The sequence below is a fragment of the Gavia stellata genome, chromosome 9, assembly GCF_030936135.1.
Source record: "Gavia stellata isolate bGavSte3 chromosome 9, bGavSte3.hap2, whole genome shotgun sequence".
NCBI lineage: Eukaryota > Metazoa > Chordata > Aves > Gaviiformes > Gaviidae > Gavia > Gavia stellata.
In genome coordinates, this window is record NC_082602.1 from 11,551,747 (window position 1) to 11,570,890 (window position 19,144).

The 19,144-nt window shown below is 40.5% G+C and overlaps 1 protein-coding gene across 1 annotated transcript in view; it reads right to left on the bottom strand.

Annotated features, from left to right (window-relative positions):
- Positions 1-10,472: 10,472 nt before the first annotated feature.
- Positions 10,473-19,144, bottom strand: part of NRG3 (neuregulin 3) — a 411,783-nt gene continuing 403,111 nt past the window's right edge. The window contains exons 8-9 of the mRNA XM_059821387.1: positions 16,837-17,007; positions 10,473-10,980 (exon numbers count right to left, since the gene is read on the bottom strand). Coding sequence (XP_059677370.1) covers positions 10,473-10,980; positions 16,837-17,007 — 679 coding nt within the window. The remainder of the gene's footprint in view (positions 10,981-16,836; positions 17,008-19,144) is intronic.

A 19,144-nucleotide genomic window follows, 5' to 3' on the forward strand; every position in this document is an offset into this window, starting at 1 on the left:
CGGCTTCATCTAAGGCAGGTGTGGGGATTGCCTGTGGGCAGGAGCCTTACCCGGGGCAGGGTCATACTCCCACCCAAACCTCTCCTTAGCCCTGGGTGAAAGGAAAAACCTTCTTATTAGGCCAACGGGTTTCAGTATCAAACTCATCCAAGCACCTGCGCCCGGGGGGTGAGGTGCCTGGAAGAGCAGCTTTGAAAGTAAAACATTTTCCTGCTATTTTGTAAAGTCGGCGTGTTCAAAAGCACTTGGACTAACACCACGAACGTAAGGCAGGTTTCAAGCGAAAAACATGCATCAGCAGCAGCCAAGCGACAGATTCAGACAGATCTTCTGAGCTACACCACAAGAAAAAGAAAAAGCCCAAGTGTTAGCCAGGGAAGCAGGGATCTGCGGGTGGTGGCCGGGAGCGATGCGGGGGGAGCTGGGAGCGCCCGCTGCCCTCCTGGCCCCCAGCCCTGCACCCCTCCTTTGCCTGGGAGGCGATGGGCCTCGGCTGAGATTTAGGGTGCTCGGCACACCGCGAGCGGAGCCAGCGGTGGCAGGGAGCCGCAGCGACTGGAGGCTTTGCCCGGGGGCTATCTGGTGTCAACCAGAGAGGCATTTTTGGAGGCACTGGAGCAGAAAGTCTCTGGGCTTTGGATGACGAGGAAGCTCGGCACGGAGCGGTTCAGCACAAATGGCTGTGGATGCGTGTGAGAACACAACCCTGGGCACAGGGGGACGGGGAGGGACATCCATGCAAGGTGCTGGGGGCTGCGAGGGGGGGTGGGCACCACATCCCCCACAGCTGCCCCCGCTGGGGGCCCTGGAAGGTGCCGCGACCCCAGCGTGGTGCCCTGGGCCAGGCGCGAGTGGGTGACACAGATTTCCCCACGGCTGCTGCTGGGACACCTAGGTCTGTTTCACTGTGTTCAGGTGGGAAGTCGTTTTGCAAAGAACTTGTGCTTCTGTTTGCTGGGACTCCAGAATTAAAGATATTGCCGCCTCTGCCTCTCTTCTCGGGTGATCCTCCCTGCAAATGCGTTATTTCGGACACTTCAGCCTTTCTACCCGGTTTATTTAGCCTAAAACTGAGAGGCTTGCAGGTGAGACTGGAAGGATTGACTTCAGCAGCAGAAGACTTGGACTTTCTAGGAAGGTGCCACTGCATGTGCCGAGATGCCAGAGAACCCTGCGCCTTGTCTCAAACTCCAGCTAACCCCAGCTGATCCTCCCACCAGCAAGGCTGAATGAAGAAAGCATTTGTCCTTAGACGGATAGTCTCTTCCCTCTTTGCGGCTTTGCTAACAATTTAATCTTCTGCTTTAAGAGAGAGATCACCGGCGGCAGCAGGAGCACACCACTTCAGTAAAGAAAAAGGACTGAATTCAATAACACACAATAAAACTCATTGGTGACACTAAGCAGAGAAATGATACTGTTCAGCTTCGTTTACACATATGGTAAACCAATCTGGGTGCTGGGAGTATAAAAACGACTCAAAATACAGATTGATTCTGAAGTCAGTTCTTTTTTTATCCTTTAAAACCATGGACAGGAATGTACAGCTCCACAAAAACGGAGGCCAAACATACCGAACCAAAACATTTTCTGGGATGCTGCGTGACAGTTTTTCTAAGGTTATTTCCTTTCAACCACACTCAGTCTAAAAACGGCTTCCATTTGCAGTTAAAGTAATCGTGGTACACATTGCACGCTCCTTGAAGCACAATCTTTGTCATAGGCACTATGATTATTTTTCTTCTGTTTTTATTTCTGTTTTTACCAGTGAAAAAATAAACACAGTTGAAAATAAATACCTTTTCCCCCTTCTTCAATGTGTTTAGGCTATGTGGTTATGTGGATATTCTCTCCAGCTATTTAGCTGAATAAACTTTAAGTTGGAGCATTCATTTCTGTGTTCTAAAAAAAGTTTGCGTATGTAGTGTTATATATATTATTCAGAGGCCCCAAATCCAACTCAAGTGTTTATCAGTGATTTTATTGACAGCAGAATAAATTTTGTTGATATTTATTTGTCTTATTTCAGTGAATGGTTCAAGACTTGCGGCTGCTAAAAAGGTTTCACAAGACTCGCCCTATGCATTGAGAACGCTTAGACTTCATGTCCGCATTAGGTGCTGTTTCGTGCATAACTACAGATCAGTTTTAAGGTAAACATAATTTTATGTGATATGGAAAAGATTTAGTGATCAATAAAGGAAAGCATGACATCAGGTATAACTCTACAATAGAAGTTCATCTATTTAAATAAAGCCTGATTCACCCTACATGATTAGTGCTGAGCAAGAAGTCTGAAATATTGGATTTGTGACCGTTAAGACTGGTTCTGGGAACCAATCATTCCACTTTTACTTTTGGACATCTGAATGTCCTTGTTGACTAAATAGCAAGGACTGAAAAACTATTTAACCAATAAATCAGGCACATGATTTGCAAAGGCAAAATCCCTTGCAGTTCCATTGCAGTTATTCCAACTATCCCAGCTGGATATTCACAGTGAACAAACCACGTTTCCATCAATCACCTTCATTCCATTTTTAAGTTCTTTTAGTACGAGGATTTGCTCCGGGTTGCACGGGCAGCCAGTGAGGGAGCACTGCAGGGCACTGCCTGGCCTTCTCTCAGCTAAGTAAGGACGACAGGCAAAGCGCTGCCACCCAGATCCCAACCACAAGGACGGAGAGTTGCCCGTGAGCTGCGGTACCTTCCTAGAGCACGGGCGTTGGCACAGCGATGTGTTCTCATCATTCTCTGAAGCCACCTAGAGACGGCTTGAAATCAATGTAAATGCAAAACTACTCTCCTACTTACTGGCGAAATGGAAATGAAAATCACAACTTTGTTGCCCATCTACACAGGGTTACGGAGGAACCTTTTTTTAAAAGGACTGTCATTTGTATTTCTTTTCCCAGTCACCCTTTTATCTCAGTCCTGGGAGAGTTTCTCATTTTTAGCTTTGGAGGCCTCCCCTGCTGCGAAACCCAGTGTTGATTCCTCGTCTGACGGAGGGGCCGAGCCCGCAGGATACTCCCTCACAGCCCAGGGTGCTGCCTGCAAGGCTGAAGGAAGGACTGGTCTGCCCTGCTTGCCAGAATGCGATGCGGGGCTTGGTGTGACACCCCCACCGCCGGCAAGGGAGTCTTGGAAGGATCCCAGAATTTGGAAATCACTAACTTAAAAAACAAACTAGTGCTGACGTGAGAGAGATCTGAGATAGAAATAAAAGTAAGGCAAGTTTCTCAGATGACGTGACCAGGCACAACTCAAAATCCATCTCTCCTCACCCATGTAAAAGCTGTGCCATAGCCAGGAGAAGCTCCCTATCCTCTCCTCCAGAAGTTCACAGTGTGCATCTTGCTTGGGTGGTGGGGGTGGTAATACTTCTGCTCGCTGCTGTTTGCCCCATCAAGAACAGTCAAAATCTCAGCTGTTTCTAGGATTTTCAAGTTCAGCACATGGCTCCGATCTTAATATCAATTGGTAGATTTTTGGAAAAAAAGTCACCAAGTATTCATACCTCCTTCCTTTCTTTTGGATTCTCATTTATTCTTTCCTGGAAGAGATCAGAGATAATCTAAAGCAAATGAGTTTAACTTAGGTCAGAAGGTGAAACCTATATCGCATTTCTCTCCTGCTTATGCTGAGGTTTGCGATACTTGCCTCAGCTCTGTATAGGAGTAAGCTTTACATTACAAAAGAAACATCATCTTAATGTATTGTCAAGCAAGGGAAACTCTAAGCTTGAATTCCTTAAAAAAAGGTCTTAGCCATATTACTGGCATGACTTATAAAATGGCTTCACTGATTCTTCTTTCATTTCACTGATGCATCTCGATAACCTTCAGCTACTACTGTTTATTTCAGAGAAAGCAAGGAACTATCTTTTTATTTTAGAATATTAATTGTTCTTTGTAGTCTCTTCTATTTTTGTGATATTATTTGTATTTTTAGTTTCCAAATATTTACACAACTGAGAGCTCTCGTTCCATATTCCTTCAAAGCAAGATGTATGTTAAAACAATATTTGCCATACAACTCTTCATTTTATGAACTTTGGCATTATTTATATTACATAATTTAATACAATGCATGTTAGAGGTCTTAACCTTTGGAGACATTTTAGTATTGAGGCAGAAAGTCCCATCTGAAGCTATAGCTTAGGACACTTCAGATGACTTCTGGTCTTTGGTACTCTGAAAGAAGTCAGAGGCTTCTGGTCTGAAATCTCACAGTACCTCCCAGGTCGGAGGAACCCCTAGGCCGGGAGAACCCGGAGAGGGCAGCTGACTCGGAGACTGGAAACGTTGATACCGGCAGATATGAAGGAATGGCAGGAAAATGCCTTGCATTTCAAGGGAAAGATTTCCTGTTAGGTCTACCCAAAGCAGACAAATGTCTAAAAAAAAGTGTATAAAATTTGAACATTTTAGGCCTTAAATTTACTCAGCGGACGTCCCCGGTGTCCCGAACGTTAGGCTGTAAATTATACTCTTAATTCTGAGGGTTAGGTAAAATTGAACGTGAATAAAGATGCTGAACTATTGCAAACTCAGTGATTTCAGTAAAACCAGAGCAGGCATAAGACAGCACAGAAGTGGGCCTTGCAATGCAAGAGCAAGGAATAAGGAAGGACAAGAGTACCTCAATGCCCAGTCACTAGTGCGATGTGGTACAGACCATCGTCACTGTTAAGGAAAAAAAAAATAAAATTGCACGTACGTCTCCTCCTGATGGTGTTAGAGGATATATTACTAAAAACTACAGTGCAAATACAGGATTTCCATGCCACTTAAATACATTATATCCTATACTTTATTTACATTCTTCAGTCATGAATAACCCCCCCCCCCCCATTATAGCTATAAAATATTATAGTTCCTCATATAAAAACCCATATTATAGGTTGCCTTGCTGTATTTTTACTTTATTATTCATCTGGGAAGTTTCACAAGAATAGCCATGTGGGGTACTAGGAAATCACTCCTTGTTTACAGGAGTTGTTGACCAAAGAGGAGACTGCTCAATCTTTTCAAGAAAGTAAGGATCAGTGCAGCCTGTCAGTGTCTTGTGATCACTCTGTCCCTACAGCAGACATTGAAAACTGTGCTCTAGTAATAAAGAATCAAAAGATAATTTACCTTTGTTCCAAGGGACAGTACAAGCTTTACGAATTTGGAAATTTCTGCCCCTTTTCCTTTTCTCAAATACTACCAACATGGTCATTAATAAATTCAGGTAGTTTAAGTTTTTGGCAGTTTCAACAGATGACTAGATTGTTTTTTACTATTAAGGTGAAAGCATTTTTACCCTCCACAGCGTACACTGTGGATGACTGTGTCCTCCTCCACTGAGGATTTCCCCAGTTCTGGGCTACAGCAATGGCTTTCCACTGCCATTAATATATTCTGTGACTGTATTTCTTGCAAGAAACTACCAATTTCTGTGGCCCGATCCACTAATTGCTATGTAATAAAATTGGAAAAAACCCACCCCACCTTATTAATAAGTTTACTGCTGTTATAGCTGTTTCATTTATATCTCATGTATGAACTTTGCTATTTAAAATACAAAACTCCTGTTTGATATGGTGATTTGGAAGAGCCAAGTCTAAAACCTGAAAACCAGGTGTCATAGTTGTTTTTATGTGAGTAGACATCAAAACAAAGGGAGCATAATCTCACTATGAACTTACAATAATAATGCTGTGCAAAAGGAAAAAGGTTTACATCACCTTATATTTGCAGCAAGAAAAAGAACTGTATTATACTAAGAATCGGGTTTTTTAAGATAATTTAGATAAAATCTTCGTGTCTTTGAGGAAATCTTAACAGTCCAGCATCTGGACCACAAAAAGGGACAGAGATGGCCTTTAAGACTATGTGTCAGACAATACAGATAATGAAATCATGGAGCTGTCGGGCTACTGAAATAAAATAATAATAAAAAAAATCACAAAAGCTGAAAAATCTATACTAAATATTTGCTTTTCCCCAATCTGCTTGAAGATGAGCATTTTAAAATCATGCCAAGTTAATAAATCACTTCATATAAGCTCATTATTTTCCCAAGTGAAAAACAGTTTATAGGGAAATTCTGCTTTATTGAAAGGCAATTGATATGTATTCCATTTTCAAAACCAGATTTTATTCCAGGTCTGCTCCTTCAAGCTTTAATTTTATTTACTGCAGCTAGGACTCTGAAAGAGTTCTTCTCTGGTATTCATTTTCATGACTTCTTGTAAGAGTAAGAAATGTTCAAGGAATGTCCAAAATTAGACAAAAGGAAGCTGGGGATGAATTGGGAAGAAGAAACCATTTTTTTTCCCTACTTACATGAGAAGTAGACATGTATTATCTGATTGAACATCTGGATTCCGTAGCACATCTACCACACGCCTGGTCGTAAGCACGTGCCATCGTCTCATTATTTTTTCAAAATTTAAACCTAAAGCTGTAGGATTTTGATGAATAACATTGGAATTAGCCACATGGTAGTAAGTTCATTGCTGTTAGAGCCTGGTCAGTGCTATTCAGCCCTTGTAATAGACAGACCTGACAAATCACTTGGCCAAAGAACTTTGCACTGTATTTTAGCGAGGATGTTCACACACTGATAGGATTTTCATACGCAAAATGAAGATAGCTCCATAAATCACTGTAGAAGTCCTTACATCATGTGGTAGGCTACTAAGCGTTGTGACACTACACTGGACATTGAGTAGAAGAGATGCGGGACATGATCCTCCGTTAATATAAACTGTCATTACTGCATTGACTACATCAGCTGAGAGGATGGCTAGATACCAAAAGCATTCTGAAGAGCTCTGTTTTGAGGATGTGTTTGTTGATCTAAACATGATCCTGCAAGAATTAGAATGTTTCAGCTTTTGGCCATGGATGTACTGAAAAGTTTTTCAGTGGTTAATGCTATGAAATGTGCCCATACTCACCTACGTTTCCTATTTCAAATACTGGGATCATTCTACTGACTGGTTTTTTTTTTTTTTTTAGGGTTATTTTGAATTGCTTTGAAGAAAGTCTACACAGAAAAAAAACCAAGAAAAAGATCAGGCTGTACACCTCTCATAATTCTGCTCCACAGTATTATACTGAAGAGACACAGCCTTTCTCTGTTCCGTTCAGAGAAAGTTCAATTTATTTAATTAGCTGTTCTCCCAGTTTACTCCAGTGTAATGCTGTGTGTGTGAATTTTCACACCAGACTACACTTGAACTTCATAGGTCAGATACAATTTTTAATTATGTTACAGGTAAGCGACTGAGTTCAGAGCCTCTTGTAGGGGGATTACAGTCTGTTTCTAAGGCTGGGAACAGATGTAATTTTAGGAATGAACTGCATTTCACACTGACTTGCATCCCTTCTGATCCACTGAGTTCAATGGGACCATTAGGGTCAGAAGTAAAGCAAAATTTGGCCTACCATTTCAGCTGTTTCAGTACAACTTTCTTTCGTGTCCTCTACATAATTAATTGCCAGACCTCAGAGAAAATGTTGTCCCATTCACTGTAAAAGAGGAGGGTCCACGGAGGAAAACAGTTGCATTAGAGAAACACACAAATGACATTAAGGCTACCTAGTTTGATGTTTTCAAACCTTTTTCTTTTCCTCTGCAAACAATGACAGTTTCAATAGGTTCTGAAGCGATACTCTTTACAAATAATACACTAGTCTGTCATGTGGTTAATATTAACGTCTCTCTATTCAAACATGCTGAAAACTGAATAGAACAGTTAACATATAACAGTCACACATCCTTTGCTGAATACAAGATTGCATCTCTAACATGAACTGAAGATATCCTCACCATTTCAGATCTTCATCTGTCATTCAGTCAAACATTTCATTCTCTTAAATACATCGCTCTTCCCCTCTTTCTGGGTCTTTCGGGGGTGCTGAGTGAACACATTCTCTGCATAAAGGCATTGCTTATGATACGGTTCTTTCTTCAACAGGAATCTTGCCGTGTGTTTCCAATACGTTGCCAAAGGTGAATTTGCACAGTTTGGTAGGATTTGGGGGCAAGGCAGCCTTACATCTGGATTGAAAAGATTTAATTTTGAAACATCTCTTTGGTCAGGATTCTGCACTTTACTGCAGAGAGACCTTCTCTTGATGAAATTAATGGTGAGGAATTAATTAATTGTGATCACACTTCACAAATTATTGAGTCAGAGCTTTATATAGTAGCCATTTCTTTATATTAGAGGTATGTTTACAAGGCTTATGGGCAGAGGCAAGCTCACTTTGCTCATGTCCTGAGCTGGCGGGATGTAAATGGTGTTGACAGATAAGTCACACGACTGTAGGGATGCGAAGCTGAGCCCCACCTAATACACCTCATCTTTCAGAGGGTTTCTTTGGTGTGGGCTTGGGGCCATACCCACTGCCGTCAGCTCAGCCCATGCACAGCGAGACTGTGCCCAGCCACAACATACTGTAGAAACAGGTCAGGGTGAGACCACTCCTTACCGTGATCTCACCTTACTGCTACAAGAAAAGCTCTGTGTCTTTGAAGAAGGGAGTCCAAACGAGGCATGGTCCACCCAGGGGCATAAAGCATAGTTTTGCCCACAAATATATTTTTATTGAAAACACACAGCAAAGATTACAGCCATAGAAAGTTCTGTAAACGAGACAATTTCATCAACTTTATCTGAAAAAAAACAACAAAACCAAAACCGCAAAAGAAACCCAAAATAAGACTTGCTGATTGAAGACTGTGAATAGTATTTTTTTTTACTGCCTTAACATAAAAAAATGACATACACCTTCAGCATTTCTTTTCCAAATTTACTTGACAGAGGTTAAAATATTGCTTTATTCTGACTCAACATACAACAGCACTGCGTGAGCAATTGTGCTATTTTGGGAAGTCTTGAGACTTGTGAACTGGAAAGTCTGGGGCACATTAATAAATTTAACAATTAATTTGCTGCAAAGGAATATTTTAATACATTCTATATACTGTAAATTTTTTTTAATCAATCTTCTGATATTAACCAGGGAAGGCTATTTAGCAGTTAATTATTATCGTTCATTTTCTTTTTCCCCATGAAGAAGCAGATATTCTAATACTAATAAAACCAGTAACGTGTGTGTCGCTGAACCCAATTCATTGCATTATTGGCATATTGTGTTACAATTTATGGGGGGAAGAGGGACTCAAAAGGAAGCAAATGCAAAAAATGCTTATAATGTGACTGGGATACGGCAACCAGGAAACAACATTTCTTCTCTAAGGCCTGATCCCCTGCAGGGAGTGATTTGGTGGAAACCATCTGCTCTTATATAGCCCCATTAGAATCAGATCTGTGCATGCTTGTGGGTCTGCCCATATGGAACCATCTGCAGGACTGAAGCTTTAAAGTTCACAAGTCTAAGCCACGATTAATTAAAGTGACTGGAGAACTGAAAGCAGGAACAAATTAGGGCAGCGTGGACACTTATTGGCTGCGTTTGGATCATACTGGATCTCCCTGACTCTTCTCTGAACAACCCATAATAAAAAAGAAGTTAAAAAAAAAATACACACACACTCAGAAGTGCTCCTCGAGAGCTTACAAATGCCTTCAAAGTATAACAGTTTAGAAATGTTGAGGGGTCAGTAATGAACAATGGAGTTTATGTTCCCACTCAAAAAAAACCCAAACCAAAACCCAAACCCAAACTTGTTGTAATACACACTTTTGCACTTTCTCTTGTTCTTCCTCACTCTCCACCAAGGCAGCTCTGATAGGCAAAGCTCAGAAGATGGAGCAGCCGCGGGCTCCTGACCACTGCATCTCTACAGACCCAAATCCCACTCCACACTTGGCCGAACCCAAAGCTCCTAAATGTTTCCATTGACTTTCTTGGGCTGACTGACACATTAAAGTAAGGTCGAGAGCTAAGCATCTGGCTCAATTTAGGGATTTACTGTCATTCCACAGTAGATACCAGACCTCAGAAGTAGTCGTCTGCATGCTTGTTTCCATGGTATGAACCTGGAACCAAGAGGAGAGGGGGAGAGGGGACCTGGTCTGTGCTGGGGTGACGGGACTTGCTCCCCAGGGTCTGAATCCCTGGCCAGCAGCTCACTGCAGCACTGCCCTGAAACCAGAAATGAATCGAAGAATGGTCTTGGCCTTTACTGAAAAAAAGATGCATAGCCTAAGCCTTCGGACAGCCGAACAGGACCGTGGAACAATGCTCTGTAACTGAAACTGTATGTGTAATCCTGCCTAGAAAGCACCTGATGTACGCTTCATCCCTCCTGGAACTTTTCCCTTAAAAAAATATTTTGTTAAAAAACACTATGATATGAGGGCGATTGACTATTTGGTTTCTTCTAAGTAGATGCTCTTAAATTAATGCATATAAATAATTTGTATTTAATCTCCTCCCTTCCTGTTTAGGAAAGCGTCGAATGCACAGACCTCTTGTTTCCCCTCCCACAACCCCCACACAAAGTCACTTGGTCAATACCGAGTCTCTTTGTGTTTCGCTTTTTAAGACAAATTGTGCCTCTCGCTCTGACTTGGCCATGGGGCTCATGGGCAGAAAGGCTGTGTTTTCGCTCGCACTGCTCTCTGCTTCTACGCTCGCCAGTTCATAGTCCTCCGACCTCCTTGCGTCCGTCAGAATCCGAATCTGCTCCTGCACAGTTTCTAGCAATATTTTCACTTCGTGTTGTTCTGCTATAAGACAATTACTGACTGGGGAACTCACATTGACAAGTTCAGCTGAATAGGAGTTTTTGCACCATTTGATGCCTGTTACTTCAGAAACGTTTTGCATTTGCATGCAGGCTTCATCCAAGCCCACAGACGGGATGATGGGAACGGAGTTGGCCCTTGAAGATGAATAGCTGACCAAGTCCTTCTGATCCACGTTATTAAAATAAGGGGTTGTCTCTCTTGAAGGCAGTTGCATATTTATTGAAGTATTCTGAGGAGTTTTTAAACCACTGGATGAATACCTGGAAAGAGTAAAAAGAAGTTTTTGTTGTACATCAAGTGGTCAGGTGCAACCGGCAGCAGGAACGCTGTATGAAATTCAGTGAACTGTGCTGAAAAGATACGCGTCATTTTTCTCTCACACTAGGAGCACTTGGTAATAGTGTGGCCTTGGGGAAAACAACAGACTCTGGAGACCTGGTTTTGATTCTCAGATCTGCTAGTGGCAAACCACTGCTTTTCTCTTGGCCTCATTTTGTATATGAGTATATGAGTATATGAGAATAATGACAATCCCTTTTTAAAAGCTTTCAGGAGTTCTACTGTATTACAATTAAATAATTTTATTTGAAATTAAATTTGAAATTCCATTCCTACATTCCTAACTGGGGAAATGGATTGATGCTTTCCTTCAACATCAGAACTCTCAATGTCAAATGGCTATTTTAGGAAAACACTTTAAAAAGGTGCACAAAAAAAGAACTTTAAAAAAACCTGATGGTGTAGTCTTTATTTAAATAGAAATGATGGCCTGTGTTCCCCTTCAAACAAGTAGAACATCTAAGTGCAGTGTACCTCTGAAAAACATGTCTCTTTTTCAATCGCCCATAGTGCTAATGTTGGCCTGATTTGTTTTCTGAGATCTCATCTGGAAATAAAGCTAATACACTGGGCTTGAGTGTTTCCAAAAAACCCCTTTATCCTCCATTATTATGTACCATAGGATGATTTTATTTATTGTGAGGCAATTTTGGTGAATTTTTATCCACAATTCCATTTTGTTTCCAAGCCAAATTCATTATTCTGATCAGAAAGTGTTTTCGCCTACAGGAAATAGAGAAATGGAAAGTATACTAAACATAAAATAAAGGAAACAATGACAAAAAAATAGATGTTTCCCATCTGAGAAGTAACTTTACTAGAAATCTGGTGCTCTAAGAGTTACTGTATCTACTAGTCATGATTGCCAAGGACCATAGACATCTCTTCAGTACCAAAACGTATTTTACTTATAATCAGCTTTGTGATCGTATCACTATTTAATAAGGCAAGCTAATGGTGAAGTCTAATATGTTTTATCCATGGACAAGGAAAGCAACATTTAGATCGGATGTGGAAGCAGGTACTTTGAGCTCTAACTTGAAGGCTATTTTTCTGAAAGCTGCTTAAGCCTGCTGGACTTCACTAGGGATAGCCTTCTACTCATAGGTGCCTCGCTGCTTTTGGCATTAGCAGAAAGAGAACTAAAGAAAAGAAAGTGAAATGCATGAAACAGCCATAGTCCAATATTAGCATACAGCACTAATTAACTGGAAAGGCTTACTTTGGCCCCATCCTGCTGGCGAGCTGTCAGACAGGACAGAGAGGAGGAGATATCTTTAGGCTCATTTCCAGCAGAACGCTGCTGACTTGGAATTAACTTGTCTATGGTGGCACAGTGTTTGTACAACCGCTTGACACGTTAACCTGCACATGAGCACGCAGGCAGTTCTGTGCGGCCCCTGTACGAAAACTCTCCAGGCATCCCCAAAAGACCGGAAAAACGCAGCTGGGAGCTCTGCGATAAGGAGGAGGTGTTGTGATCTTTGCTGCTATCTGATGGAAAGAGATACTGCTTTGGGAAGTGGGACCCGGGAGAATAATACAGCAAGCGGCTTTTTTGGATACGTGCTAGAACTTCTTGTACATGCTATACAGCTGCATTTGTGTTTTACGTCTGAGCCAGCTGAGACTCAGCTTTTGGTTAATTACATTTGCACTATGCTTGGACACACTTGTCGCCACTTATGGAATGCCTTTCTAGAACAGTTTTCAAGAATCAGTATGAATGAAATACTGATCGGGGATATTATTCCCAAGGGAGGACAATTAAAAAAAATAAATGAAAACAAAGCAGTGCAGACCTTTGGGTTGTGCCCGTTCTTGTTTCCTTTGCTTATTATATAATTGTTCAAACGACTATAGCTGGAGAGATCGCATCAGTTGCATTATTCCCTTTTTTGGTAATTCGGGCCCTAAATATATTCTGGGCTGCACCCTGAAAACAAAGGGAGTGAATGTTTTTAATGAATTTCACATGCAATGGATGTATTATATGGATGATATATAAGCAAAACCAAGAAAAGACTGAATTAAAATGGGTTTGGTGAGAAAACAGTAACATTTGCCAATTCCATAATAGAGATTCAATTATTCGTGGTATTTTGAAAACTAATTGGCAGCAACAATAACATGTAACACAACGCCTGGCATATTTCCATAATATTTTTTGAAGTACAGATAGACACACCAACTTCGTGCCAGAATTACATGTTTCTGCCCTGTGCTCACAGGGCTTTCAAAGGAGGACTGAGGATGAATTAAAGCACATATGCTGTGTGCAATAGGCAAGGTATTAAACTAGCAGGGATATTACATCTAAACTGTGTGAGACCCAGCTTTTGGTTAATTACAAACTGATCCATGCTTCCACTTGTGACGCTAGACTGCTGACTGAGCCTTAGACCTATAATTGCAGAATCTTAATTACATTTTCCTATAACTAACTTTCTTAGAAGTATAGTTTCTCCTAAGACAGACATCTGTTTTTTTATCTGACAAATTATTTTGTCTGAATAAATTCATTCATGTGCATGTATTTCAAAGTGCAGTTTGCTCTCCACCCTCTTCCTAAAACCAAGCAAAAAAAGAAACTCAAAACATTTATAAATACGCAACAGTAATTATGTTATACTCATACAGTGTTTAAGAGTCTAAATTAAAGAATAAAACTGAAAGAAGCATAATCATTTTACTGCCCCTTTAAAACAGATATTAAAGAGAGACAGAAGGGATTGGAACTTAAAATACAAAATGTTTTTTATTTAGCATAATACCAGTAGCTTTGCTATAAGCCCTGTTGCTATAGGTGTTCAGTATAACAGCCTGACGACGAGGTCCATTAAGATGAACGGGAGTCATTCCAGTGGCATTACCAGGCTTTGGTTCAGCCTTGTAAGCACGTATACCTATATATACACACCCTATTTTCTACCTGTAGATATGACACATTGGGTCTTGTATACATAAACACATTTATATCTGTATAAATACGCATTCCCAAGCTATAAGGCACTACTTCTAACACTTCATACTGTGTAACGCAAACAGCTGTCAGTGAAAGCATGTGAGCAAACTGCTGTCCACTTAACTGCATGTAGACTCGTGACACCCTCAGGGACTCAAATCGGCCTCTGAGATGTGACTGGCATGGAGATGGTTTGTCTTTAAGCCACTCATTTCAAGCAGGTTTTTCTACTCCTTCAAGTAGCATACTGGTTAAATAACTGATATTAGCTGTATTTGACTGAAACTCTGCAAATATTAGAGCCTGTTGCAAATAATGAGATCTGGTGTTTCTTCAAGGCAGCAAAAGCTTTCTCCTCAATGTGGGATGGGAAGAGGAGCACTTTTACAGGACTAGACAAAAACTAATCAGGCAAATTAGGCTCTTTTCTATTAAATATAAACATACAAAATCTGACTAAACTTCAGCCAGAGCTGCTGATGGATGAAATTCAGAAGGCTCACAGAATTAGGGAGATAAACCACTTCGATTTGTGCATCCCTATAGGGAGAGATGGAGGTGGAAAGGGAGAAGAAAGGAAGGAGTGTAACTTCTGCAGGGAACAAGGGAACTTTTCATTTGGGCTGGAAATCTAATGAGAATACTAACACTATGAAACTAGCAGATAGTTAGATGGTAAAAAGCCATCTGATTTTAGGGAAACCTCTTCCCAAGTTAGATGAATTCCACATAAATTAGAATTAGTGAATTATTTTTTATTTTTGTTCAGCGATAAGATGCATACTTATATTTTGGTTGAAGAGACTACTTCATCGCTGCAACACAAAATAACTTGCAAAAAGTTTTGTCATGCTCTTAAAAGACTTCATTTTCATAAAAAACATCATCAGTAAACCACTGTAATACAACAAGATCAAAGAATTGCTTTTGTTTTCATGCCTAACATTGACATTTTAAAAATTCATTCCCATGGGTACTGGTTGAAGACTTTTGGCATCGCATTTGTGATATACACAGACTGCTGTGACTCCCTGTCACAACACCACCTGTTGATGCACTCAGAGGACTGCTTCAGAGAAAGGTCCCATCGTTAGAGTCGATATTAGGAAGGTCTAATTCTACAGACATCCCTAGCGCACAAAATATTGATGAAGTGCTGTAGTGGATTGAGGCCAGAAGGGGTCACGGTCTGGTCCAAATATCAACTTTTTGCAGAACTGCAAATTTAAAATATAGGCCAGTACAAGATGATACGTGTAATCTCACACACTGATTTCCTAGAGAAGAGTAAACACAACTACCCAACAAGACAGCTCTGCTGGTTTCTACCTCACTTCTCAACCTAGGAGGAGGCTGCAGCAGTCTCCACAGCCCACGTGGCAAGACCCTGCCGTTGAAGGGGGAAGGCTGTTAGCCTGTCCCTTTCAGGAAGGGTTGCATTCAGAGTCACAATTTTCGTAAGGAATTATACACGCATTATCATGCAAATGAATAATTACATATTTTCTGCAAGAAGTAATAAACAAGTATTTCCTTAGAAGAAGCAAACAGTAACAATGAAAGAAATATAAGACAAATTTGTACCTTTTAAAAGAAGTCACCAGACACCCAAACCTTTTGCTGCTTTGCTTTCTTCCTTTCTAGGTAAGCCGTGTTGTTGATCTGCCTTTCCTAATTACTGTGGCCAACTTTGTTAGGTAGATTCAACTACAAAACATTTAGTGAGCCAAGTCCCCCTCTCACAGAGTAGCCCAGACTGGGCAATCCTGCTGCAGGTTGGAAAGCGTGGCGAGGGAGGCGCGGGGGGAACGTGTGCCTGCGCGTGTGCCCACACGGGCAACGACACACACGTGTAACGACACTTATTCTTGTTCAGCACTTGTGGCTGTCATTTCCCAGGAGGTCAGAGCGGATAGTGATAATAGCTCCTTTCTTCCCTGAGGAAAATTAAACATGTAGGTGACGTCAGTTCTGCACTTCATAAAGCCATTTGCGATGCCAAAGCGTACAGCTACCTTCTCACAGTGTAACCGTTCACTTCGCTGCACTTAGTTGTGACTTACATGTGTCCAAATGAAACTGGTGTCGTTTCAGTCTATTCCAGATATTGCTCCTAGTTTTACACCTAATGTGTTTGTAGTGATTCTGGAGAGTATTTGGAAATCTATAGGGATATGTAAATAATATGCAAAATATCTCAGCAATTGCAAAAGTCTTCAAAGGCAGCTATAGGTGCTCAGAACCACTTCTGAAATTTAGACCTCATGTACAGCTGGAGCTCACATTCAATATTCTAATGAGCTGAATTAAAAAAGGAAAAATATTGGATTCTTTGTGCATTTTCAAAGACAAACCTGTGTGAAGTGATCGGCCTTCAGTCTACAGCAAACACACTTCGCAATGTATATAGATTTATTTAAAAAAACATGAAAGTTGGACTTCTGAATTATTTTCTCTTATTTGCCCAGTGGTAATGGAAGAAAAAAAATGCTATGCAAAAGTTACTAGAACTGCACATCACGGCACCACTAGAAAAAGAATCAGTTATAAAGAGTAACATTGCCAATCACTTATAGTTTGTTCTGATCACTCCTACAGCCTTTGAAAGGCTTAAAAAGAGCAGCCAGCCAAATAAAAACATATTACCTTCAAAGAGCCAGTATGCCGAAAACATTCTTCTGCTTTCAGTACTATAAACCCTGGACCCCCAGTACACTACAACAAAGTTGGAAGGACTGTAATGGCAAAGCATATTAATCACGTAACAGCAGCCACTCACAAACTGGCTCACTTCATTTATGTTACTGCTTACCCGTGACAAGGTATTGTGTCCTGGTCTGTGATCCTTGACTCTTCTAGCTGTTGATATGCTGGTCCTGTAATTCCATTGAACCTACCCCGAGGTAAGGGAGGAGTCCTCCGAAAGGCATTTCTATGTAGCATCCCACTTTTTTGTCCTGGGCTGCAGCATGAAGAGAGACTTCTAGGAACAACACCAAGAGTACAGTAAAAATTACCACAGCAAAAGCATAAACTTCTGCAAAGTAAAGATTCAGGATTAACAATGCATCGATTACTGCTTTTATAAACTTTGCTGTGGCGGTCTATGACCTCAGGAGAAATTCTCTATGGAAATATAGTACTATAATCCACAGTTTGCTGCTGTTCGTGCCATATTTAATACACCACCTCTCTTCTAGGAATGAAAATAATTGCCTGGTATATTAAATGTTTTCTTGTACTTGATGAAGGATGCTTCTTTTTTTCCATGCTGCATGCCAGAATCCTGCTACATAGAGTTGTCTCCTCAGACAGTATAAACAAACAGCACAGCTCCATCACACCTACAGCTGAGCTCAAAATCAGATCATAGATTTAGAGCCCATTGTATCGTCTCTCAGCCTATGGGGTCCTGCTTCCTGATACAATATTAAATTGGGAAAAAATATAAGTGAAGAATATAAGTGAAGCTTATGAACTGCAGCTTGAAGAAATCATGTATGACAGAAGTTTTTTCCACGTTGAACAAGATTTCTTTTCCATATTGCTTTATTCTTGTTTTATATACATTGATTGTTTTCTTCTTTATACATAGATAAATACTGTGTTGTTTCCTTATGTGATATAATACAAACATGAGTATGATAAAAACAAGTAATAGTTTTCTACTTATTTTAGAAAATTGCTTTTGTAAACATCTTTGTACTGTTTCGGAAGGAGAATGGATTTTTTCCATTTCGTGCAGGAATTAAAAGGTATCTAGAATCCATAGTTTTGGTATATTAACCATAAATTCAGCTGTTGCTAATGCAAAAATAAGGGAACACAGAATTAAGGCAAGACATTACCTATTTCTACTGATAACAGGTCACAGTACTGCGTGGTGTGACTGGCTATTCATTTTCCAGCTACTCCTGTTTCTCTTGACAACTCCTGGGTCTCAGAAATGCGTACGTATTACCTAATATTCTGTCATATCCTTAATGATGTTTTAATACAGGTTTTGTAGATGCATTTTAAGAATGATTATTTTTGGTTACGTGAATAATTTCAACTTCTGATGCAATTCAGCTATGCAAAAGACTTTTGTTAAGTTTCCTTCTCTTTTCCTTATTATTATGTGACTTAAAAGCAATCTGCATTTTATACCTAGTGAGAACTTTATTTATAGTTAGGGCCACATCTACTCCCAAAGCAATTCTTGCTTGGACCAAGTATGTTGGACAAATTCTCTTGGAGTGTACATTTCCATTAAAACCGACCTTTTCTCCCCAAAGTCAAAACATAGGAAAGAAATTCCACAATCTCTATCCTACTGCTCGGGCTAGCAGTGTTCCATCACGATCTCTGCTCTGTTCTCTTCCTCACTTTTACTTTCCTGGTGCTTCTTAATTGAAAAGATCAATAACCCATAGCATTAGCACTCCCTCAAGGATTTTTGATGCTTCCCTAAATAGATTTTTCCTTAGCTATTAAGAAGGCTGCGAAAAAACTTTTAAAAAACCCTGAAGTACTGGCCTTTCAATTCTGAAGGCTGAGTTCAGGTTGCGAGTTACAGTTCATATTCTGTAAAATAACACTACCACATCACAAAACAATTGACAATTTCTGCTCAGGAGAGCCTGAGATTATTACACCAGGGGATCTTAAAAAGATGCAGCTGAATGAATAATTTGTGATGGATAATGAATTTCAGGGTTTTTTATTGATTGCCGTATATTCATCAATGGACTAGAAAAGTCAACAAACTGATTAACTTAACAGACTTTAGACTGATTGCAAATATTTGAAAGTAGAAAGGCACTGTTTAATTGTGGTTGGTTTGATGCCCTTGCGCATCTTCCTTGTTGGATGAGGGCACATGGTCTCCCATCTAATAACATGCACATGCAAATTCACAAAAGCTCTGCATTTGTAATAGATGTAATTGCAACACACACAGGTCTACCTGAGATAATTGGTATAAACTGCAGCAAAGATGCATGTAAATGCCCTATCTGTACTTCCTTCAACTTGCACTGAAACTCTCGTTGCTACATCTAACATTAGATGTTACAGGCTGCTAAAGGTGCGGGGACTGGTTAGACTGAAGGGATCTGGCACATGCCAACATCTTCCTG